Here is a 24673-nt window from a genome sequence, read left to right on the forward strand (position 1 = left end):
TGGTTCCGTATTTGTAGTTTAAACAATTCAAGAGCAGTGGTGAATCCAGGAATTACCCATTGTAGTTTATGGAGCCTTAATGCACATTTTAAATGGCTACAGTTGAAAATAATAAACCGTATCAAATCTCTATTGACAAGCAATCTACGCTGACTCAGTCTGTAAGTTTTAAAGTTGGTTTGGTGTTTGTATCTTAACAGTTGAATACCTGATTTTGTAAAAAAAAAACATTCAAGTCTACGGTCCTTGAAATGCATTGGGATTAATGCCTATATGGTTGTAGTATGAAAAGTATAACAGTATCAAAATATTTTTTCAAGCAACCTGAAGACAGTCGGCGTGCACATTTTAAAGTCGGTAGCTTTTACGGGTTTGGCACTCCAAATTCCAGCATAAGGCAATTAATAAGAAGACATTTTGTTGTAATTTTAGTATGCTAGTTGTTCTTGATTTCAGCAAGCACCGCTAATAAGAGGCAGTATAAACCTAGGGCGATTATGATTTTTTTTTTGTAGCCTACATTTATGCACTGCAGTATTGTAGAAATCCTGGGGTGTTTCTTTTTAGTATCTCATGTCGTACATTTGCGCTACTCTGGGTTGCTTTTCCATGGAGAGCTGAGGCTGTGCAAGGCAATTGAACATTATTAGATTACCTGACAGTTCAAGCAACAGACTCAGTATGTATGTTTTAAATGACTAGTGTCACTGTAGAGATTTTGCCTGCCAAGGGCATGGTCTCGTGACAATTATGGTGTGCAATGCATCAAGAATCGCCCCTATCCCTATACAAATCTCTATACAAATGACATTATGTTATCTGACTCAGATAGGAAATAATAGCAAATATGTTGGTCTACTCTTCTGTGGTGGCAGGCTGTAATTGGGTAGGGCTATATTTGATGTGGAAGCTTTAGACTGTGATTCTGATCTGTCTGCAAGATTAGATAAACTAGGCATGGTGTAAATATAGTCGAAACAGAAGTAAAATAGCAACTTTGTTTCAATATTTTGTCTCCTTAACTAGCAGTTCTATTCCACATCATGACAAGTAAACTGCTCGGCCTGGCACACAGTACATTCACTTATGCCCCGCCCACCCGCTCCCCAAAACAATTATCAAGGAAGGACGGCTCTTTTATACCTCAATTGAAAGAACCACAACGCCACATTACACATTCTATAGTGTGTTGTCGAGCAGCACTGAATAGCGTTCGATTGCAACTTACCTCTTTCTTTGAAGATGGCGCGAAAGCATGCATTCCGTTTAGTCTTTACATTTCGGATCGAAACCTAAAGAAATGTCGATGTTCGCCGGAATTAAGAGCGTTTAACTAGCTCAGGTAAGGCATTTTTACCATCTTTGTACCAGACAGAGCAATCAACGATGCCATGGGTATTTCAAACAGAGGGTTGTGATGAGAGGGACGCTTATATAGAGATCACAATGGGTTTCAAACTGTGCCACGGAAAAGGGGGCATGCAGAATGAATGGTTAAAACATTGTCATTGGCTTCTATCCGAAATATAGCGTGAATTACAAAGTTGCCTACATCCTAATAACATGTTCAAAACGTGTGCCTATTTCACCTACAACAAAAATATGGGTTCCCATCGAACTGACAACGCCAGTGATATTATATTCTTAATGTCTAATTGGAATATTTCTCAATATTTTGTAACAGTCTTCATTCCTGCAGTGAACTGATCCCACAGCACACCTATTGATGAGTGTTGAGAGGATCAACACGAGCTGCCATGTGAAGGCTTTTATTTGAATCAATATTGGTTCTCAAAGTCAACTTGGCTACCTCTTACAGCACAACGAATCATACACACATTGGACTATATTGACTAATCTTTTCATAACTTTACGATGTTATTTTACATTTTGGACATGATAAACTACACTATGGACTCGCACATGTTAATTAATTCAGTGTCCATATGACCACAAATGACCATTGTGGAATGATTTGGGTTTAGGATTGAGGAGTGTCAGGGTCTGGTGTGTGCTCAGAGAGACAGACAGGTGAGAGGCAGGGTGACCGAGTCTTGCAGCCCTGTCTGATAGCCCTAACCCTGGATAGGTACAGCTGTCAGTAAGGTAATAGCTCCTCTTTGCTCTCTAATAATGGGTGAAGTTGTCACCAAATTGCTTTTTTATTTTCCTATTCTCTCAGATCTACACAAGTGTGTATCGCTGTAGCGGCAATTTGGGGATTTGGTGAGAAAATGACATGCAGGTAAAGAACACCTTGTCTCGCCATGTGGTGTGTTACCTAATAAGGCCAGAGGAGGTGTTGTGTATTTAGCCAATGAATGCCAATATTTTCCACGGCTAAGGGCTGTTCTTATGCAAGATGCAGGATTCAGCCAATCAGCATTCGGGGCTCGAACCATTCAGTTTAGAATGTTAAGTAAACACCTTCACAGAAATGTGTTGGAAGACGAGCTTCCTGCATTATGCTGCAAGATACAGCATGAATTCATTTCTGGGGCTTTTTGAAAGCGCCATGGTTTGTTCCAGACAGTATAGGGCATTTCCATGTAAAATGCCATGAGCACATCAAATTTGGTGTCACATGAAACTCATAGTCTATATTTTTAGAAATGAAGGCGTATCTACTTTTTTAAACCAAAGGCTTTGATTTCTAGGCTAACGGATGGACAAAGGGTTTTAGAAAACATCTAGCAGACAGTCTTTTATAAGCAATTAGAAATGCATCAAAACACAATAACGTTGAAGTAAAGGCCCCTGCCAACTAATATCTACATTTATAATGTAGTTTTGCAAAAATTATTAGTCTTCTGTAAGTTTAAGTAATATTGCCTAGTGTCTTGTCATTCTGTTACCAAAAAACCCACATATCTTTAAGATATTTTATAATTTCTCTCCCTGATGAGGACGGAGGAGAATGGAAGATCACAGAATTAACAAGTAAAGGTAGACCTATCAATTAGCTGTAGGTTTTTACTGATATCAATTTGGTTTATGATTTATTAAGTGATTCAAACACATCATTCTGTTAATAAATCAGTAAAAGACAATTACAAAACAACTCAGAATGACTGAAACTGAATTGGCTGTAATGGGAATTCATAGTAGTCACAAACAACTATGGTGGGTCACCTGCTACAGTCTTCTCTTCCACTGGCATACTGTTGAGTTCAGCTCATAACTGTTTTCTTTCTCTTTCTGTTGCATGGTGGTCAAACCAAGAGTGTGAAAACAGTCTGGACAACCCCTCCCTCTTTGTCTCCCTGTCTCTCCAGTTAATGTCACCTCTCCCAGCTCTTACTGACACCTACCCATGAGCCCCCTCTCTTTCCATTTACTGTAACCAGCCCCTTCACCCACTGAACTCTGACCCACATCGGACTTCCATGGACGTTGAAGTTTGGTCAGTCCAAATCTAAACCAATCATGGACAGTAAAGAAAAGTAGTGTAGGACTGTATGGTAGCCCGGGTTGGGAAGTAACTGATCACACATCACACTCCAGACTGACAATTTCCCCTGGTGGAACTGGAGCCACTAGGATTTTCTGTTGGTTGCACCAGTCCATGATTTGGACTCACCCCAAAAACAATTTCTGCGTCATACAAAATATATGTATGTATTTTTTTTCTTTTTTTTCTTTCTATCATCTAATGTAATTCGGTGCTTTATTAAAAAGTGTAAGAGAATACTGAGATGGTATTTTATATTTTAATGTTGGGATTTGAGTGTGCCGCCTAATCCAGTGATTGTCGTGCATTTCGGGTTAACAATTAGGCTATTGTTATTTTTGACTGTTAAAATAGGGTCCCAGAAATGTCTTATTTCTTAATTTTTTTTGTTCAATACAGATGAATTTTTCATCTTTATGTGCACTAATATCACAGGCACATTTTATGTGGGGCTAATTTACCACCTGAGTAAGTGCAAATTCCAAAAACTTCAGAACGCAATAAATATAATACTCACTGCAAGTAGCCCTGTATCAATCTAACAGTTTTGAGTCAGGTGACCATGTAGAAGGTGCGGCTCGCGTCAATGCGACCAATTGAAGGTAGTGCATTGAGTTGTATGGGTTGTTTAACTTGGCAATCAATGGTTCAGCGTCATTCTGTTAGCGTGGAATAGCCCCTATTTGTTTTTTTTTTGTTGTTGCTTTGAACCCCCTGGCCCCTGCTGTGTGAGTCACGTCTGGTGCCAGCCTGCGTAAGATGGGCCCACTACAGTAGTTGTTATGAGATTTCATTCAGTCACACAGACTCGGTCACGAGGCTTAGGCTACACAAAACAGGGGTTCTCTCCCTAAAGCCATTCGAGTAGAGAGTTCTGATGTCTTGCTCCTCTCTTTTAATGCAAAACTGGAAACAACTGCTTGGTGAGTTTGTAGGCTAGATAAAACTGGTCCACACAAGAAGAGACATTTGGTGGTTTTTGCTCTGGCGGCACTGAGAGTCCTGAGACTGACATCCATTTTGGGATAAGATTGCAGGAAAACCGGGTCACAGGAGGTAGGACCTGATCACCACACATCCCCTAGGAGCCCATATATGTGTGACTCATTTTTCTTTAATCTAGAGCTCCCATCAAACAAACACGGAACTTTGCTCTCCTTCCTGACAACAGATGTTATCGTGTACTTTTTCTATCCATGCAATTGTGTGATATCTGCACAAATCAGGAAGTGGAGAGGATTTCTGTCAAATGAAAACTGCAATGTAATATTTCTGAGTAGTATACAGTACTGTTACAGTAGCTTCCCCCATAGTCACATGAAAGTTTCTGGGTACTTTGTAACTAAGTACAATTTATCATGGTACAGTGAAGAGCATATGTGTTTGCTGTCTCCCCAGTCGTAATATTATCGAGGGAGAAACACTGACAGATAAGGGAATCGCAAGCCAACACAAAACACCACTCCATTTGCTTGAAAATAACCTCTTGACGTTTTTCTCCTGCAGCCATGTGGGCGTTGAGTCTCTATCTTCTACATGTGACATGAGCTGAGAGGTAGTAGGGTAGATAAGCCTGGTGGTATAACGTGTACTGTAAATTCCCCTCCTGCCATGGTTATTAGAGAGCCTCCCTCAATGTTGCTTTAGCCAGGAGCCAAAGCTACATTTACCTTCCTCCCACATCAAGAGCTTTTGTCATGCACCACATCAAGAGGTAGATTTAAGCAATAAGGCCCGGGGGGTGGTGTATATGGCCAATATACCACGGTAAAGGGCTGTTCTTAGGCACGACGCAACACAGAGTGCCTTGATACAGCCCTTAGCCGTGGTATACTGGCCATATATCACAAACCCCCAAGGTGCCTTTTTGCTATTATAAAATGGTTACCAATGAAATTAGAGCAGTAAAAATAAATGTTTTGTCATACCTATGGTATACGGTTTGATATACCACGGCTGTCAGCCAATCACCATTCAGGGCTCGAACCAACCAGTTTATAATTATGCATATACAGTATGCATTATGTGCCATGACAATGGCAATGTAGGAGCGTTTTCTAAACAGACCAGCAGCACATGAGAGAAGAGAATAACAGAAAAGATGGAGCTTAGCGAGGCATGTCATTGAAGATGGAGGAAGGCATTTTGTCAGCAGAAACAGGACAGGCGGGATATCATCTCTCCATGGAGAGACCTCCTGCTGCTGGCTCTCTGGAATGACTTCTACAGGCTGTGTATGTGTGTGTTTGAGAGAGAGAGTGTGTGTCACACTGTGTGCCAGTGTGAGTTTGCGTGTGTGTGTGGGGGGGTTTGCGCGTGTGTGTGTGCACTTGCCTGTGTGTTTGCATGACTGTGTGTGTGCGTCGGCACTGCTGGAGAGACCAGGGGCCATGTGCCAAACCCCGTGGCCCATTGTGAGACCAGCTGGTGTGTGAAGAGGGCCAGCGGTCAGTTGCGTTCCCAACCAGGCTGGAGCTGAAGATGTCTCTTTTCCACTTTAGAACATAATACCTGCTATGTCTATGATTGGCTATAAGGCAGGAACCAGACCATATCTGTTTTTCATCTTTCTATCTCCCCCTCTCTCAGATGTGGTTTTATGAATCATCTCCGTCATCTCAGAGGCACAGAGGAAACATCCACAGCTGTTGTTTGGCTTCCCTTGTCTATCTCAGCCATGCTGTTTCTGTTTTCGCCTACACCTTGACATTACCGTCAGGATCTAGATGGATTGTTTTTATGTGAGAGGATCTGGGTGTATGTGTATCTGTGGGGAGAGGATCTTGGTGTGTTCTTATGTGTTGACTTAGCTAATGTGTATTTGATGAAGCGTTGTGTTATTTGCTGTTACAGCTCTGTGTTCAGGTTGTTGCTACAGCACTGCGTTCAGGCAGGCAAATGACGCTCGTGCTCGCCCAGTTCAATTTGTGAGTGTCTGGTTGGAGAGAAAGCAGAGGGCCAATTGTGTTCCTCCTGGGGCAAGATTGTCTCTATCTGATTGGAGACAGACGTGTGACCTCTGAAACCTGTGTCCTTATTGGGGGGGGGGGTTAGTGGTGCAAGGATCAGTTTAGGCCAGCCAGCTTTCCACAAGGCTTTGTAGTGAGGAATATATAGTCAGTGCCTGTGGAGATGTCAGTGCAGAGTTCATTCATGGTGTTTTTTTCTAAAAACAAGGTTTAGGAAGCCCTATTTTTTTCTTTTTTTTTCTTTTTTACTCCCATGCCATACTAATGCCACTCAAATCCTGCTTTTGAAATGGAGGGCCTGCTTTAGTAGCCTAGTTTAAGCACAATTGAATGGAACAAAGAAGAGACTTCTCTCTTCAGAATACTGCCAGTGGGTTACCCAATTCAGCATTCAGTAGCGTTTCCCGATGCACATAGAGGTTATTATTTCAGTTTAACCTTCCGTGTCATTCATGCTAGCCTCCACTGCACTGGCTCACTGGAGGAGATGGAAAGACCCTTTGAAGATGTAATTTGTGTGTGTGAAGTCCTGAGAGAGAGGCTGGGGCTTGGTGGTTCCTTGCCTGGCGCAAGCTCTTGCTGTGAGGGGGAATCAGCCCTCTGACTTTTCAAACCCCGTAAACTCATAATTAAGACACTAGGTTCTGGAAACACTTAACCTAGTCTGCATTAGAGGTCGACCGATTAATCGGAATGGCCGATTTCAAGTTTTCATAACAATCGTAAATCGGTATTTTTGGACGCCAATTTTGCCGATTTTATTTATTTTTTAAAATATTTTTTTAACACCTTTTATTTATTTAACTAGGCAAGTCAGTTGAGAACACATTCTTATTTTCAATGACGGCCTAGGAACGGTGGGTTAACTGCCTTGTTCAGGGGCAGAACGACAGATTTTCATTTTGTCAGCTCGGGGGAACCAATCTTGCAACCTTAGTTAACTAATCCAACGCTCAAACGACCTGCCTCTCATTGCACTCCACGAGGAGCCTGCCTGTTACGCGAATGCAGTAGAAGCCAAGGTAAGTTGCTAGCTAGCATTAATCTTATCTTTATAAAAAACAATCACTCAATCATAATCACTAGTTATAACTACACATGGTTGATATTACTCGTTTATCTAGCGTGTCCTTTGTTGCATATAATCGATGCAACGCTGGGGGATGATTTAACAAAAGCGCATTTGCAAAAAAAAAAACGATGTGAAATGGCTAGCTAGTTAGCTGGGTGTGCGCTAATAGTGTTTCAAATGTCACTCGCTCTGAGACTTAGAGTAGTTATTCCCCTTGCTCTGCAAGGGCCGCGGCTTTTGTGGAGCGATGGAACGCTGCTTCGAGTGTGGCTGTTGTCGATGTGTTCCTGGTTCGAGCTCAGGTAGGGGCGAGGAGAGAGACGGAAGCTGTACTGTTACACTGGCAATACTATAGTGCCTATAAGAACATCCAATAGTCAAAGGTATATGAAATACAAATGGTATAGAGAGAAATAGTCCTATAAATACTATATTAACTACAACCCAAATCCTCTTACCTTGGAATATTGAAGTCTCATGTTAAAAGGAACCACCAACTTTCATATGTTCTCATGTTCTGAGCAAGGAACTCAAACGTTAGCTTTTTTACATGGCACATATTGCACTTTTACTTCTCCAACACTTTGTTTTTGCATTATTTAAACCAAATTGAACAGGTTTCATTATTTATTTATGTATTATATTAAGTTAAAATAAGTGTTCATTCAGTATTGTTGTAATTGTCATTTTGGTCCTCCAATAATCGGTATCGGCGTCTATCCTATCTATCTATCTATCCTACCTATCTCTATCGCTCGCTCTCTCAAGAATCAAAATTGTCAACGGGACGACAATTGAACAATAAGCATACAGTAGGGGACATGTGCAGGTTGATTGGTCTGTCAGACACTGTCCCTCATTTTATGGCAGGCAGCAATTTCTCTGCATCTTCCCCCAACAGGACGGGTAGCCTACTCTCACCAGAGAGGTCTTTGAAACCTAGAATAAGGGTTTCAAATTTGGGGAAATGACACTAATTGTTTTATATTTTTGACATTTCGTCAGGAAATGCATCTCTGTCTCAGATTGTGCAATGGTTGCACAGCCTTTCCTCTACAGGGAGCCAGGTTTTCCTGTGTCTACCCTTGTCAATGGCAAGGCTGTGCTTACTGAGTCTGTACTTTGTCAAGGTTTTGATCAGTAACCATGGTCAAATAGTTAGCCACGGTGTACTGTCGATTTAGGGCCAGGTAGCACTGCATTTTGCTTTGTGCTTCTGCTTGTGTTTCCTAATAAGAAATGTAGTTTTGTTTTGACTGTGTTGTAATTTGGTTTATTCTGATTGATTGGATGTTCTGGTCTTGAGGCTTCAGTGTGTTAGTAGAACAGGTTTGTCAACCCAGGACCAGCTGGATGAGGGGACTCCTTTTCTTTGCTCAGTTCTTGGCATTGCAGGGCTTGGTATTGATATGAGAGGGAGTCACTGTATTTCAGATGTTTCTAAAACTTAATTGCTCTTTTTTTGAGTTTTTATAATTAGTGGATATTGGCCTAATTCTGCCCTGCATGCATTGTTTGTAGTTTTCCTCTGGACATGTAGGAGAATCTTACAGAATTCTGCATGCAGGGTTTCAATGGGGTGTTTGTCCCATTTGATGAAATCTTGTTTTGCAAGTGGACCCCACACCTCGCTGCCATAAAGTGCAATTGGTTCAATGACACATTCAATTAGTTTTAGCCTAATTTTAATAGGTATTTGACTTTTTTTTTTTTTAATGGCATAGAATGCCCTGCATGCTTTTTCTCTCTGTTCATTCACTGCCTCATTAAGGTATCCAGTTGAGCTTATTTTTAAACCTAAGTAATTCTTAGCTTAATACTCAGCTGTGATGGCTCCGTCTCTACCACTGCTGTTTGAAAACATCAAGGCTCACCATTTAGTCTAAAGAAGACTCCAGGGACAATTCCACTACAAATTGGAGAAACGTCATTAATTAGCGAGTGCTGTTGTGAGAGCTACACTGCGTGCCACAGCCTGTGATTACATTTACCTGCTATTATAATGAGTGCTACTGTTCCTGTTCATTTGGTCATCCAATATGTCCCCCCCCCCCCATTGGGCTAACTAATGGACAGGTTGGTAAGAATTGTCTGCACTTGCAAAAGAACGTGGCACAGTGGTGAACGGAGAAGGACACATTCCAATATTTTCTCTGGACAACACGTTTTCCCTGAGTGAGCACACCAATTTACGTTTTGCTCAGAAATATCCTGAAACGATGCACATCACGTTACCTCAGGTTTCACTTCACAAACAGGTCCCACTGTGGATGATGAAGCTTTTTCTACGGTGTGGAAAAACACAGTCTGTTTTCACTGTGGTACGTGGGAGAGGCACAGCTCCCCAACCCCTCATCTGCCCCAGCCCATAGAGAATGTAAACAGACATGACCTAACCTAACCAACTCAGGGCCACAATGCTGTCAAAACTACAGTCAACCTCAACAGGATCAAAGAGTGAATACGAGGATAGATGGAAGGAAGGATTGGATTATTATTCTACGTTTCCCCATTGTTTGGTAAAGCAGGAATCAGCACCTTCTATTTTAAATAGAAAGTTCTGACACGGGCAGGATACGTCCGAGAGAGAGGAAGGCTTCCATGTCTCAAATGTAAAAGACAGTCCAGCTCCGTTACAACTTCAAAGAGGAGAAAGAAAGGCAGGGAGGAAGCATTTTCAACAAGGGAGATGTGTCCATCCTGGTCTTTGTAGTGTTTCTTATGTCTCTCTGTCTGCGACCCTGCGGAAAATCTAATTACATAATACAAAAATCTCTATCAAAATTTCTGTTAAGCTAGAGATATCTGTTTTTTGTTGTGTTTTTTTTGTGTGGGATGTATCTCAATCCACTGTATCCACTAATGTTGGCCTTCCACATCTGTTTTGCCATGTATGAATGTGTTATTCAATGCAGTCTATGGGCTAATAGCCACATTTCAAAGTTTCATCATATATATATATATATATATAGGCTACTTACAGGGATTCTAAATCCGATAGCTAAATGTTTCTTAGTATTGCCTTCTTAAAACAATTCCATATGTTAGCTTAGTAGAAACCCAGCCGTGGGCCCTTAGACCTTTAAGCTATTATACAGATGCGTTGTGTTGTATGACATGGGCCTGTACTACTGAAGTTGCTCATCCACTTTATTGTATGAAAATGTGCTATACTAATAAAGTTAATAAACTAATAAATCTCTTTTTAGGCCTCACCCTGAGCACTTCCAGGTCGGCCTCTAGGGGTCACTGACGGGACAGGACCCCAGCTGCACCCACCATGACTCCCAGGTCCTCCACCATGACCCCAACCATGAAGCAGTGGAGGCAGCTGGTTCTGGTGGCGATGCTGGCCTGGCTCCTCATCTTCCTGGCCCTGCTCTCCCACTTCCTGGACCCCCGGGACGTGGAGCTCCGCTTGCCCTCCTCGCTCACCCACACCGAGACCCGCCGTCTGGCCTCCATCCAGGGCAGTCCATCGGGCATCAGGGCTTCTCCTCTCGAGGTGTCGTCCTCCTCTTCCCCCGCCAACCAGGACCCCAGCCACAGCCGACAGGGAAAACAGGAGGCCCTGGAGCTGAACCAGAATGGTGAGGTGGTCTGGAATGAGGTGGGAGATCAGGAAAGGGAAGAGAAGATTAGGAGGGAGAGCCTGAGGAGGAGGAGGAGGAGGAGGAAGAGGAGAGGGGGCAGAGACGAATACTACTTATCCCAGTCCAAGGCAGTGGTCCAGTGGCTGCGGAGGGGCATTGCCTCAGCGGGGATGCTTGCTCCACACCTGCAGAAGTCCATGAGGGACTACCTGCATCTCAACAGGCACCACGTGGCCTACAGGGGGCTGCGCAGGGGTAGGCAGAGCAGGAGGGACGTACTCTGTGAACTGAAGGAGCAGGCCAGGTTGAGGACACTGGATGGGACAGAGCAACCCTTCTATGGCCTGGGCTGGGACAGGCTAGTGCCCCCACGACCTCTGGAGCAGCTTTGGGGCCAGGGGTCAAAGTTCAAGTCGTGTGCGGTGGTGACCTCGGCCGGGGCTATCCTCAACTCTTCCTTAGGGGGAGAAATTGGTGAGTGCTGTAGAATAGGTGATACTTTTTTTCCGAACATCGGCAGGATTTATAACGTAACTGTTAGCTCCAATGTAAATAAAGACACAGCTGCCAAGTTCTGGTATAAATCTAGATGGAAGTAAAGCTCAAACTAACTTATTACACCCAGCAGGATGTTGCAGCTGCATAACACAACATACAAGTCACAATCACAAATGTATACCTTCTAACTGGGCAGAGTCATCTCCTTGTATGTCAAAGATAAACAGTTTCTCTGTTGCTGGGCAGGAACTAAGTCTGTTCTTGGTAGTGTCTTGGCCCGGCCTGAACCCAGAACTTTCGTAGGCGGGGAGGTGTGTGTGGGTGAAGGCTTCAGTTGGAGTGTTATTGGGTTGGGCCCCTCTGGCCCCCGTCCCAGTGGTCTCTTCTCTCTTCAACTGTTGTCCTCACCTCAACCTCTGTTGACGACCACATTTCTCCTGACCCTAGTTCCACAGAGACTAGGCTAGCTTATCAGGAACTGAGGCTCGACTGTTGACCTTTATTCACATGAAATGAAGAGCATGTCTGGACAGACAGACAATGCAATATTACACTCAAGCTCCAACATCCTAACTAATAACAAGTTAGTACTACTAATCAGACTGATTGTACAAGTTATTACAGCTAATTGTCAGACTCGTCTTCATCACTACATAAGTGTATTGCTTTGGTAGGTTTGATTCACCCTTGGAATTGAACTGGCCTCTAACCTTACAGTGCGTAAGAGCTCTGAAGCTGGGAAGTTCCTCACGCCTATAGAAATCGCTCCGCGTTCAGTGCGTGTGAATGGGAACCCTGGCTTACTCTACGGGGATCTTTAGACCACTCTGCTTTGTTTTCATTCAGTAGGCTTTCGTGTTGATCGCATCAGACTGGCTTGTCACTCCTCATGTATCTGTTCATTTGATGTGATGAATAGCCCGCGTGTCCTTGAAATGAGGAGGAAGAGCCGTGACCGTAATGCAGGCAGCTTTTTACAAGTGACACTTCAGCCCGTAAGATCAGACCTCCAAAGGAAAGGGTTTGCCGCTCTCTAGTGTTGGAGTTTGGTTAGTGACTCATAAGCGTCATGATGAGCATAATATTGTAGTTTACCAGAGCCTAGACTACATGTACACTGAACATAAAAAAAAATGTTTAAACGCTACATGCAACAATTTCAAAGATTTTACTGAGTTACAGTTCACATAAGGAAATCGGTCAATTGAAATAAATTCATTAGGCCCTAATCTATGGATTTCACATGACTGAGAATACAGATATGCATCTGTTGGTCGCAGATGCCTTTAAAAAAAAAAAGGGGGCGTGGAACAGAAAACCAGTTCGTATCTGGTGTGACCACCATGTGCCTCTGGGATGTTTTCAGCTTCCAGGAATTGTGTACAGATCCTTGCAACATGGGACCATGCATTATCATGCTGAAACATGAGGTTATGGAGGCGGATAAATGACACAACAATTTCTGTGCATTTAAATTGCCATTGAACACAATTGCATTTTATCTTTGTCCAGACCATATCCCCACCTCCACCATGGGGCACTCTGTTCACAACGTTGACATCAGCAAACTGCTCGCCCACACGACGCCAAACACGCTGTCTGCCGGTACAGTTGCCAAGAGTGTGCATAGCTGTCATCAAGGCAAAGGGTGGCAGTTTTTGATTTGTTTAACACTATTTTGGTTACTACATGATTCCATATGTTATTTCATAGTTTTGATGTCTCCACTATTATTCTTCTAGTTTTTAAAAAATAAAGAAAAACCCTTGAACGAGTAGGTGTCCAAACTTTTGACTGGTACTGTGTTTATATATAATTTATAAAAAATGACGACTTCAGACTATTGAATGAGACGATATACAAATGTTTTTGAGAAGATAATTATAAAAATACAGTTATTTTTCATTTTGATAAGACATTAAAATGCAATGAAATTTAAGGTTATTTGTTTATGTAAAAAAAAAAATAAGGTTGTGTTATTAAATTTGGTTGTGAAATTCTGGCTGAAGAAATGTTGGTCCACATTCACCAACCACATTACTTATGTAGATAAACCATGCCATCTTAATGGTACTGTTGGTTGATGGATGCAGCTAATGTCCATACCCTGTACTCAGATTCCCATGAGGCTGTGCTTCGCTTCAACGCTGCTCCTACAGAGGGCTATGAGAATGACGTGGGCAACAAGACCACCATCCGCATCATTAACTCTCAGGTGGGTCGCCCACTTCTCCTCCTGTGACCTTTTTCTTTGGTACTCAGGACCCCCTATTGATTGACAGTGGAATCACTGACACTCTGCCTTTTTTTGAATATGATTTGAGTTGATCTAGAGCTGAGTGAAACCGCTAGTCCGATCACTAAGACAGTCTATCCCAGCACTACCACACTTATCTAGTCAGTCATTCATGATACACCTATCACTGGGAGAGGACAAGTTGGCGTATGGGATCTGTACATGTGGACTGTAGGTGAGATGTACTCTTATTGCTGGCCACATATTTGTGTGTCCAATACCCCAGTTCCAGCTAAGATTACATTTAGCCTGGGGGGCTGGAGAACTGTCAGTACAGCGATCAGTAATTTGTCTCCCTGCAGATCCTGGCCCGGCCCAGACATCGCTTCAACACCAGCTCTTTGTATAAGGGTATGACACTGGTGGCCTGGGATCCTGCACCATACTCTGTGGACCTGCTCAGGGTAGGTCTCTCTGCTCACTCACACTGTCAGTCACGCGCTGTAGTGTATGTGTCATTAATGACTTCCTAATCATCTTCTGGTTCATCTTAGGGAAAGTCTGGTGTAGAGTGAGCCAGCAAGCATCGCCGTTGTGGCCTTAAGCAAAGCACTTAAAGCCTTACAATTGCTCCAGGAGCGCTGCTTCCAGCAATGGTGTGTCTTGTGAGAGAGCGTAAACACTTAATTTCCATTCTAAATGGACAATAAAGTGCCTCATATTTTATACAAAACCATCTTAGGGTTTCCACTGAATAATTCAGAAAGTGTCAGTGTGTTTAGATTCATGTATCTGGTGTGTGGCTTACACAGGCCCCTTCCTGAGATCCTGGTAGCGGTCATGCTAACATTCTAGCAGAGGCTTTTCTCCAGTGCAACTAACAGTCAGTTAACCAACTGTGTGAACACGCTCAACGGTGACAGTGCTGTCTTCAGCCTTTTGATTTAATGTGGTTCACGTGTGACTCTCCAGATGCCAGGAAACATGATGACCAACTGGGTGGTAATGAGGAAAAGCTGAACGATACGGACTTAGACTTACTCAGTCCTGGTGAGGTGGGGAAATGGTTGTCTAGTTAATTAGTGTTCATCAACAGGCTATAACCTCTGGAGATGCTCAGTTTTGTTTTAAAGTAGTTTGACAAATTGCTGTTACATTTCCAACAATGTAAGTGTGAAAGGGAATTCTTCCGAGTTCTTTGTTGAGACACTGGTAGGGTTCCAATCTTCCATTCTCAGAGTATGCGAGATGTGATTTGTTTGTCTTGTCAGTTGAAAGAGATGGTAACTAGCCTAATGGTCCTAAAATCAATCACATTAAAACAAACACTAATTAAATGTTTCTTATGAAAACACACATTTAGGCCTTGTCAGTTTGTTAGAATTTCCTCCTCTGTCACACAGTTCAGTTGGTAAACTTTGTTGAACATTGCAAGTAGAGCAGACGCAATTCCTTATTTTACATGTCAGAGAGGCATGTTTGTTCTACATATAAATATTTCTATCTGAATGTTCCATTGCTGAACGTACCCTTGTATACATTGCCTTCGGAAAGTATTCAGACCCCTTGACTTTTTCCACATTTTGTTACATTACAGCCTTATTCTAAAATTGATTAAATATTTTTTTCCCCTCATCAATCTACACACAATACCCCATCATGAAAAAGCAAAAAGAGGTTTTTAGACATTTTTGCAAATGTATTACTAATAAAAAACATATCACAGTTACGTAAGTATTCAGACCCTTTACTCTGTACTTTGCTGAAGATCCTTTGGCAGCGATTACAGCATTGAGTCACACCTGTATTTGGGGAGTTTCTCATATTCTTCTCTGCAGATCCTCTCAAGCTCTGTCAGGTTGGATGAGGAGCATTGCTGCACAGCTATTTTCAGGTCTCTTCAGAGATAATCGATCTGGTTCAGGTCCGGGCTCTGGCTGGGCCACTCAAGGACATTGAGACCTGTCCCAAAGCCACTCCTGTGTTGTCCTGTTGGAAGGTGAACCTTTGTCCCAGTTTGAGGTCCTGAGCACTCTGGAGCAGGTTTTCATTAAGGATCTCTCTCTGTACTTTGCTCTGTTCATCTTTCCCTCGATCCTGACTAGTCTCCTAGTCCCTAACCCTGAAAAACATCCCCACAGCATGATGCTGCCAGCACCATGCTTCACTGTAGGGATGGTGCCAGGTTTTCTCCAGACATGAGGCTTGGCATTCAGGCCAAAGAGTTCAACCTTGGTTTCATCAGACCAGACAAACTTGTTTCTCATGGTCTGAGAGTCTGTAGGGACATTTTGGCCAGCTCTAGGAAGCTTTGGTGGTTCCAAACTTCTTCCATTTAAGAGTGATAGAGGACACTGTGTTTTTGGGGACCTTCAATGCTGCAGAAATGTTTTGGTACCCTTCCCCAGATCTGTGCCTCGACACAATCCTGTCTTGGAGCTCTAAGGACAATTACTTCAACCTCATGGCTTGGTTTTTGCTCTGATATGCACTGTCGAATAGTTGACACACACACACACACACACACACACACACACACACATATATATATATATATATATATATATATATATATATATATATATATATATGTGTGTGTGTATGTATGTGTGTGTGTGTCCAAATCATGTCCAATCAATGGAATTTACCGTAGGTGGACTCAAATCAAGTTGTAGAAACATCTCAAGGATGATCAATGGAAACAGGATGCACCTGAGCACCTGAGGATGCACCTGTCTAGTCTCATAGCAAAGTGTCTGAATACGTATGTAAATAAGGTATTTCTGTTAATCTTTAATACATTTGCTAAAATAAAAACAGTTTTCACCTTGTCATTATGGGGTATTGTGTGTAGATTGCTGAGGAAAATGTTTTATTTCATACATTTTAGAATAAGGCTGTAATGTAACAAAATGTGGAAAAAGCCTAGGTCTTTCCGAAGCCACTGTATATGGAGAACAATGTAATAAAGTGTTTTACATTACCTCTGCTGTCTGCCACACAGAATTTTATGGCATTTAGTTAAAATACATATAGGACACACACAAGCATAAGGCCAATGATCAAGGACTGTTATTCTAATGGCCTCCACTTTGAAAGTGAAAGCCATTGTTTGTATGTGTGTGTTTGTGTGCACGCGTGTGTGTGTTTGTATCGCCTACTGTTCTACATGCACCCAATTTGTATGGATGGGTGAACGCGTTCATTGAGACTTTACCAAGAAATTTGCTCCAGACCCAGAATCCAATTTAAAACAAATCACTGTTCTGTATCTAATGCTTAAAAGGCATAATTTACTCAATTTTGTCCCATGTTATCCTGACTTTGAAAGAACCAAAGAGTTACCAACACGGTATCTGTCACCTAACAGCTTAACGTCACTGGGTGTCAGATCAAAGGCTGATTTTTATGTTCACTCTGCGGGCAAGCAGTGCCCTTGTACTGTAGGGAATAGGGTGCCATGTGGGATACAAAATAAGATTAACTTCCAGAATAGAGAGCTAATTAAAGCACATCTGCTGTAGTCATTCATCAATACCTGCTATGGGTATTGGTGTAACAAACCTTGACTTTAAAATGTTGCGCTGTGACTGTCTCTTGTCATCAATTTCAAGGGGATATTCATGCCTGACTTTGTTCACTGAATCATGGATTTAGTGGACTTGTGTAAGCCGTGGTGTATGAAAGGAACGTGGATTTATACAACATTTTCGCTTGGGGCGTAGGGATTCCTGTGGTGGTGTTGTGAGTCAGTCAGTATGGTGGTGATGGATTCAAGAAAATCTGCATTGCAATATCTGTAACATTTTAACATACGTTCTTTCCCGTAGTCAAATAAAGTACTAATACTAATTTTAGGTGCTCTAGAAATACAGTAGCAGGTAGACTGCTCTGTAGCAGGCTGACCCTGCTGAGCTTCAGGAGTAGTTTAATTTAACAAAGGCACTGTGTCAACACTGCAGTGTTAGCAGTGAGTCTGACCCTCGGGAGATGCTGTCATGATTGTGCTGACCCGGAGTAGCAGCGTTCTATTTCAGATAGTGTAAAGAAAGATGCTTGGTGCTGACTGCAGTCTCCTCTCCTCTCTTCAGTGGTACGGGAACCCAGACTATGACCTGTTCACCCCGTACGAGGAACGCCGGCGGCTCCACCCCACACAACCGTTCTACGTCCTCCACCCTAAGTTCATCTGGCAGCTGTGGGACGTGATCCAGGGGAACACCCAGGAGAACATCCAGCCTAACCCCCCATCCTCTGGGTTCATAGGTGGGCATGCGCCTCTGATCATACACCCGGGCACCCACCCACCCGTCAATTTATTTGTTTGACCGCTGTGTCTGAAATGGTACCCTGTTCCCCATGACGGGAACACTCTCTTCAGCCAACGTGCATCGAATTCACACAACTTTATTAACCATTGAGATGCAGCACATACTGCAGGCCTAGTTCAGAACACATGGTGGTATCCTTGGTTCAAGGAGACAAGCAGGCTTTAAGGAAATGGCAGCCAGAAGGATGTATGTTTTTTTTTTCTTCTTTAGTGAGTGAGATCTGAGATTGCTCAAAGGTAAAAATATAACAGAGCTTAATTGTTATTCCCTGTGTGCTCAACATCTATTTACAAGGTTACACAGTCAAGAGGGCACAGGTGCTCATTAAACGATTGGCGTTCCATCAAGTTGATTTTCGATTTTCTAACATCATTAAGCAAATACTCATTTTCAAGTTAGCCCGGTGGGTAGGAGCGTTGGGCCATTAACCGAAAGGTTGCTGGATCAAATTCCCGAGCTGACGAGGTAAGAATCTCTCATTCTGCCCCTGAGCAAGGCCGTTACCCCACTGTTCTCCGGGGCGCCGGCGACCTGGATGCTGATTTTTAAGGCAGCCTCCCGCACCTCTCTGATTCAGAGGTTTGGTTAAGTGCGGAAGACACGTTTCAGTTGTACAACTGACTAGGTGTCCCACTTTCCCATATTGTGTCCCTTGTTGCTGTTTTGGGACTCTGGGAAGAGCAGGGTGGTGAGACATGAGAAATTATGTGAATATTAGGGGTAAGATTATGGCTAGGCCAAAAAATGGGGTATTGTCAAAGTGAAGCAACCTGTTTCACTTTGAATCGTTTTTTTCAAAGCGATTTCACAGTTACATCATATGTTTCTACTTGGGTATCTATATAATTCGAAACCTGCATCAAATATTTCCACCCGGACCGAAAGTACAGAGAGTCCAGAAAGAACAGCAGAATGGTGATTCATTCCTGTGTGTTGTTTTTTTCCCTCTTGTTTTGTTCTCAATTTACATGAGGCTGGGGATGGGGGGGTTACAACATAGACCCCCATGGCAATTCCTGGAATCTCAGCAGGAGGGCTTGAGGAGGTTGTCGCCCCGAGCACGTTACTGTGCTACCGCCACACACACCACACACACACACAGAAGGAGAACACACTCACTGCCAGCAGCAGTGCTCAATGAGGCAGACCGTAACTCACAGAATGAGGATTTCAGTCCATTTATTTAACTGTTTTGGGGTTACAGTTTATTAGGCAGTGAGAGGCGGTGCTGTTCAGTTTGTCATGTGGATAAAGACAAGCAAGTGCCGTATGATGGCTACAGCCAGCCACTATGTGACAGCCCAGTGGGGTGCAAGGCTGTTGACTGCCTGCTGGGATCTGGTAGGTACCTATGCACATCATTTAGACTTGTAGACTGAGGCACATGTCAACATGCAAAGTCAGATACTGCATGACTCAACACTACAGGCACAGAAAGATGGTAACTTTAACAGGTTGTGGCTTTCATACAACGCCTGGCTGTCATCCTGACATGCAAATATTGGTTGGGTCAGCATTGTTTCCACATTGTCATAATTGTAAACAACATTTCAAACTGACAATTGAACATTGATGTGATGTCTTTTGCCCAATGGGATGATGGCTTCAAGTGTAGCAAACATGCACACTTTCTGTTAACCTTCTCCAACTGTTTCTGGTTTATTACCCTCCCCACCCTGCAGTGAAATGGAAAATCCCTTCACATTGCCAAAAATGTAATTCCGGTTTAGTGTAATACTAGCCAGTTTTACACAGTTCACCCAGATGCATCATCTATAAAATGTTCTTGCACAGATATGATCTTAAATAGTTAATCCACAGCTATAGTGATTTAATAACCACAAAGTAGGCGTGAACATTTTGATTTAGCAACTTAGTGCGATCAAGAAATGAACATGGTTATGTGTGATTTACACCCTTAGTTATCTGTATAAACATTGTGATTATCCTTCATATTATTTCAAGAACTGATATGAAGTGTAATATAAAAACTGAGCAAATAAAGAGGCCCAATTTGATCTCACAGATGCGGGTCAAAGCATTCAGCTTCACCAACATCATTCACATAGGCTTCATAGAAGCTTTAGAACCAATTAAAATGAACTGTCTATTTCACTTAATTGGAAATGGACACAGTTATGACCGTATACTGTAACATGCTGACCAGACCGGACACGTCGCGTGCGCCGCAAAATAAATGTAGAAATCCATGTTATTCAATTATTGCGCACGCCAACGAGCGTCAGCGACGCCAAGGGCTAAAATAGAACTCATTCCTATTTCTGACGCAGGTCGCACTGCAAGTCCGGCCTCTCCCATCTCCTCATTGGTTATACCCACGTGGGTGACTGAAAGACGGACTGTTTTGCCGGTAGTCGTGGTAATACAATGAACGTTTAGATGCGATCACCATATAAGTTAAACGATGAAAAAGCCTGGAAGGAGGATAGATGACTAGAAACGATTCGGTTGACCGTTATGTATGGATTAATTGTCGGAGTAGAGGTCCTTGTGCATTTCAGGTAAAATAACTCTGTTTATGTCCCAGGACAAATTAACGTTAGCTAGCAAGTGCAAGCTAACTAGCTAAATTTGCCATACATGTTTAATGATTTTTTTTTTTACCTGTCCCCAAATTAATGTCATTTATTCAGAGTTTGTTTGGATATTTTAACCTGCGTGTCGTGATCGCATTTGGTGTGGGGGGCAAAATACATAGCGCACGATGGCGCACGATGGCACGCGCGCGCAGCTGGGTTGGGTTCCGTGTATAACAGTTATGACAAAAGCCTTTTAGGTGCTGTAACAGTAATGACAACACTAAAGCCGCTCCAGTCTTAATACAACTCTGGGGTCTGTCGACGTAACAATATGAAAACAGAAGTTGAGGAAAAATACAAGTTTTTATGTTTACGTAAACATCACCACACTGTTGCGTTCTCATGGCAAGACTTGACAGGAAGATATCTACACCTTTTACTGAGTGACAAAGTAACAGTTGACCATCTAGCTGGGTTGGGGCGGTTGACACACCTTCGATAACATAGATCATCAACTAGATTCAGGCGCGGGCCGACGTATTTATTTTTTTCTTGAGCGGATGGGCGGGGGGGACAGAACAATTGCTGTAGAAGTCAAAACAGATAACATTTTACTAAAGCATAATCATTTCAAAACTTAAAATCAATTGGAGCTGCTTTCATGGTGTTTTTAGTCTTGTGTCCAACAATGTAAATTCCAATATATATTATGTATTTTGCTATGAACTTGCGTGGCCAAATAAATCCACCTGCAGGCTGCCAGTTGGGATACCCTGTTTTTATAAGATAATAGATCACAGGTTAGTTTCTGGGGTGATGACTTGGAATAGATCACTTTGTTAGTAGAAGATATTGATAGTTCTGTCTGGGTAACGTTGTGGATTAGGTCACTGACTGTATAGAAGAGTTCTCTGGTGACCCAATGACTCATGATGGATCATTTTATGGGTAGTCTGAGGCGTTCTCATGATGACAAATCACTATGGAGAGTTGTTGGGTGACGCCACATGAGAGATCACTGTGTAGACAGTTTTTTTTTTTTTTTTTTTGGGGGGGCGACACCAAATGACAAATGCCAGGGATAACACCATATCCTCTGTAGAGTTCTCAGTGGTGACACTATCAAATAACACAGTGGATCACTGGATAGCGTTTGTCACGTGGGGGAAAGGGGGGGTGGGTTGAGAGGGGCTTCGGGAGGTAGTGAGGGGGGTAGGCGGCTGTCCACAGGAGGTGATCTCTTGGTTGGGGTCTGGGCTGGTCTGTTCGGAGACTGGGGTGGTGACTTCACGGTTGTTAGTGCTGCACTCCACTGTGTGGGGATGGTGGTTGGCGCCGGTGGAGAGCTGGGGCGTGACTGCTACGTTGTTACTGTGACCCCGGCGGTTGAGCTGGATGACGGTGGTCTTGGAAGGCATGGAGGAGACGCCGTTCTCAGAACTGGGCCGTTTGCAGTGGAACAGGATCAGGAAACACCTGTAGAACTGCAAGAGGGGGACAAAGAGAGCGTATGTGAGGAGTGTTTGTGAAAGGGGGGAGTGTGTACGTGAGAAGGTGTGTCAGACACAGTGTAAACCCATTTCTTCACATAAAAAAAAAAAAAGATGCAAACTAAAGGTCGGATTCCAGAGAATTTCCATGGTAAATTATTTTGAGTCTGTCTGGGAAACTGGCCCGAAAATGCTTTGACCCATAGATTGCAGTATAAGCTGTAATGAATTAATATTTGCCCTGTTTTTAATTCCAGGCATCGTCCTGATGATGTCGCTGTGCGAGGAGGTCCATGTCTATGAGTACATCCCCTCTCTGCGTCAGACAGACCTGTGCCACTACCACGAGCACCACTACGACGCCGCCTGCACCCTTGGGGCGTACCATCCCCTGCTCTTTGAGAAGCTACTGGTCCAGAGGATGAACAGCGCCTCGCAACACGACCTCAAAACCAAGGGCAAGGTCACGCTCTCGGGGTTCAACGCGGTCAACTGTGGGCCCTGACATTTGACCTCCTATGGCCATCAAGAGACTGCGTGTGCCGATACTAATCAAGCGACTGAAGAGACTAAGTTGAGTCAGCACTGTCGTCTGTGGGCCATGCTCTGGCGTTTGACCTTTGACCTTTGACCTGGACGAAAGTGAAGAGGAGGAGAGTGGTGCCAATACTAATCAATCTTAGGCTGTAGAGGTTAAGCTAGCGTGCTCCAGAACTGCTTTTGCAGCAATGGATAGTGTCAAACTGAAGCTGCTCTGGCCATCCGGTTCGGAGACCAGAGACTGTCAGGGTGTTGAAATGATAAGTTGTTTCACAAGCCGTTTAAACATTAAAAGAAGTGAAATAGTTTAAAGGCCGAACTCTGAAGTGACGCCTGCAGAGGAACTTCTTCGTTTTCGCTGAGCCTGGAAAAAGACAAAAACAGCCTGTTGCTGCTGGTTAGAATAGCAATAGTCATCAATGTTGAAAGGAGGGGGGGGGTGGTTTAGGGCATGTGGATGTCATGTCGTATTGTGTAATGAAGTAGTCCTTCAGGAATGTATTCCTACTGGAGAGATGGGTCATCTTTTTAAGGTATTGTTCTTGTGACACAATGTTGTACATGGGTGAGGTCTGGGTATGAACGTGGAAAAGTGATCTATAGATTAAAATATTGAACATCGGTCAAAGGGCATTTTTTGCCGATTCAACTAATGAGGTGCATTTCCATGTACAGGTCATGTTTAGAGCATGGAAATAGAGAATTGAAAACATACAGTGTAAAGGGTTTACTTGAGAGGGTAGGTTTGAATTTAAGCAGTTCAAAAAGCATGTTGTGTTCCTTTTTGGTTTAAAAATATTGCAGACCTTATTTGAGAAATTCAGGGATAGTAGTGTATGTAGGTCTATGAGGAAAAACAAGCACTTTTTTTCTTTTCACTTTTTTTGTGTATGGACCAGTCTTAACCTAACCACTGATCTGTGTGTGTGTGTGTGTAAGGAACTCAAACTTTATCAGTGTCCTCGATATACGTACGCTATTTAAAGTTACTGTACCGCAAGACCAGATGGTAACTGACAGCAGTTACTTTTCCTGGCCTTGACATGATTCTGCAGCCACACTGTGTAAATAGAATGTAAATGTGGTTTGTTTGCCTATTGAAGTCTGGTCAAGTGTAATGCAATGAATGCACCTATGAATAGTTAGAGGCACATTTATAAAAAATAAGTTTAACCTTTAACTAGGCAGGTCGATTTAAGAACACATTCTTATTTACAATGACGGCCTACCCCGGCCAAACCTGGTGTGTGCCGCCCCAATCACAGCCGGATGTGATACAGCCTGGATTTGAACCAGGGACTGTAGCCTCTTGCACTGAGATGCAGGGCCTTAGACCAGGAGCGCAGTGGTCTAAGGCTTTTGGTAATGGTGATAGACTTGATACTGTGCCAAATGTTCCCTGTGTAAAGTTAACTGTTAGTTAACACTACGTCTTCTAGGAGTTAACCACTACAAAAGCAAAGCAGGGGACTCAGCTTAGAAATATAAATGGACAAAATGTCCTCACGATGATTCACTTGTTTGTGTACATTGTGAATGGAATGCACAAAAACACAATAGAAATGTCAAGTGTTGGCTGATCTACTGTTGAGGGTAAACACTAATATTGACACCTTTTGGGATCTTTAAACAAAAATCCTGTTTTTACAGAATTTTCTATAGCCAGAATCAGTTTGTACTGAACATAATTTGTTAGTTTGTCTAAAATTTGTATTTCTTTTCCATTCTTTTATACTTAAACTGTTGTGAATAAAGATATCTTACTTGCCTTGTGAGTTGACCATTGTCTAACTAGCTGTTTAACTACATATCCCACAATTCAAGAGGAAAGGGCTGTATCTCAATTGCTTAAAAATGTATTACCTGCTCATCTCCTCCCTTTGATTGAAACATACTTGACCAGTGGAAGAAATAATGGTGGAAGCGCCTCATTGGAATGACTTTCATCTGGTC

General features: G+C 42.8%; 2 protein-coding genes across 2 annotated transcripts in view; one reads left to right on the forward strand and one right to left on the reverse strand.

Moving 5' to 3' along the window:
- Positions 1-1108: 1108 nt before the first annotated feature.
- LOC112266493 (beta-galactoside alpha-2,6-sialyltransferase 2) lies at positions 1109-24488 on the forward strand. Its single transcript, XM_024443992.2, has 6 exons — positions 1109-1342; positions 10702-11559; positions 13701-13798; positions 14182-14283; positions 17911-18085; positions 22438-24488. Exons 2-6 carry the CDS (start codon positions 10773-10775, stop codon positions 22683-22685), a joined length of 1410 nt encoding a protein of 469 aa, XP_024299760.1. The 5' UTR covers positions 1109-1342; positions 10702-10772; the 3' UTR covers positions 22686-24488.
- Positions 21746-24673, reverse strand: part of LOC112266494 (pinopsin-like) — a 31402-nt gene continuing 28474 nt past the window's right edge. Inside the window, exon 4 of the mRNA XM_024443993.2 lies at positions 21746-22174. Within this exon, the coding sequence (XP_024299761.1) occupies positions 21830-22174 (345 nt within the window). The 3' untranslated portion in view covers positions 21746-21829. The remainder of the gene's footprint in view (positions 22175-24673) is intronic.

This window comes from Oncorhynchus tshawytscha, linkage group LG14 (assembly GCF_018296145.1).
Source record: "Oncorhynchus tshawytscha isolate Ot180627B linkage group LG14, Otsh_v2.0, whole genome shotgun sequence".
In the NCBI taxonomy this organism is placed as follows: Eukaryota; Metazoa; Chordata; class Actinopteri; order Salmoniformes; family Salmonidae; genus Oncorhynchus; species Oncorhynchus tshawytscha.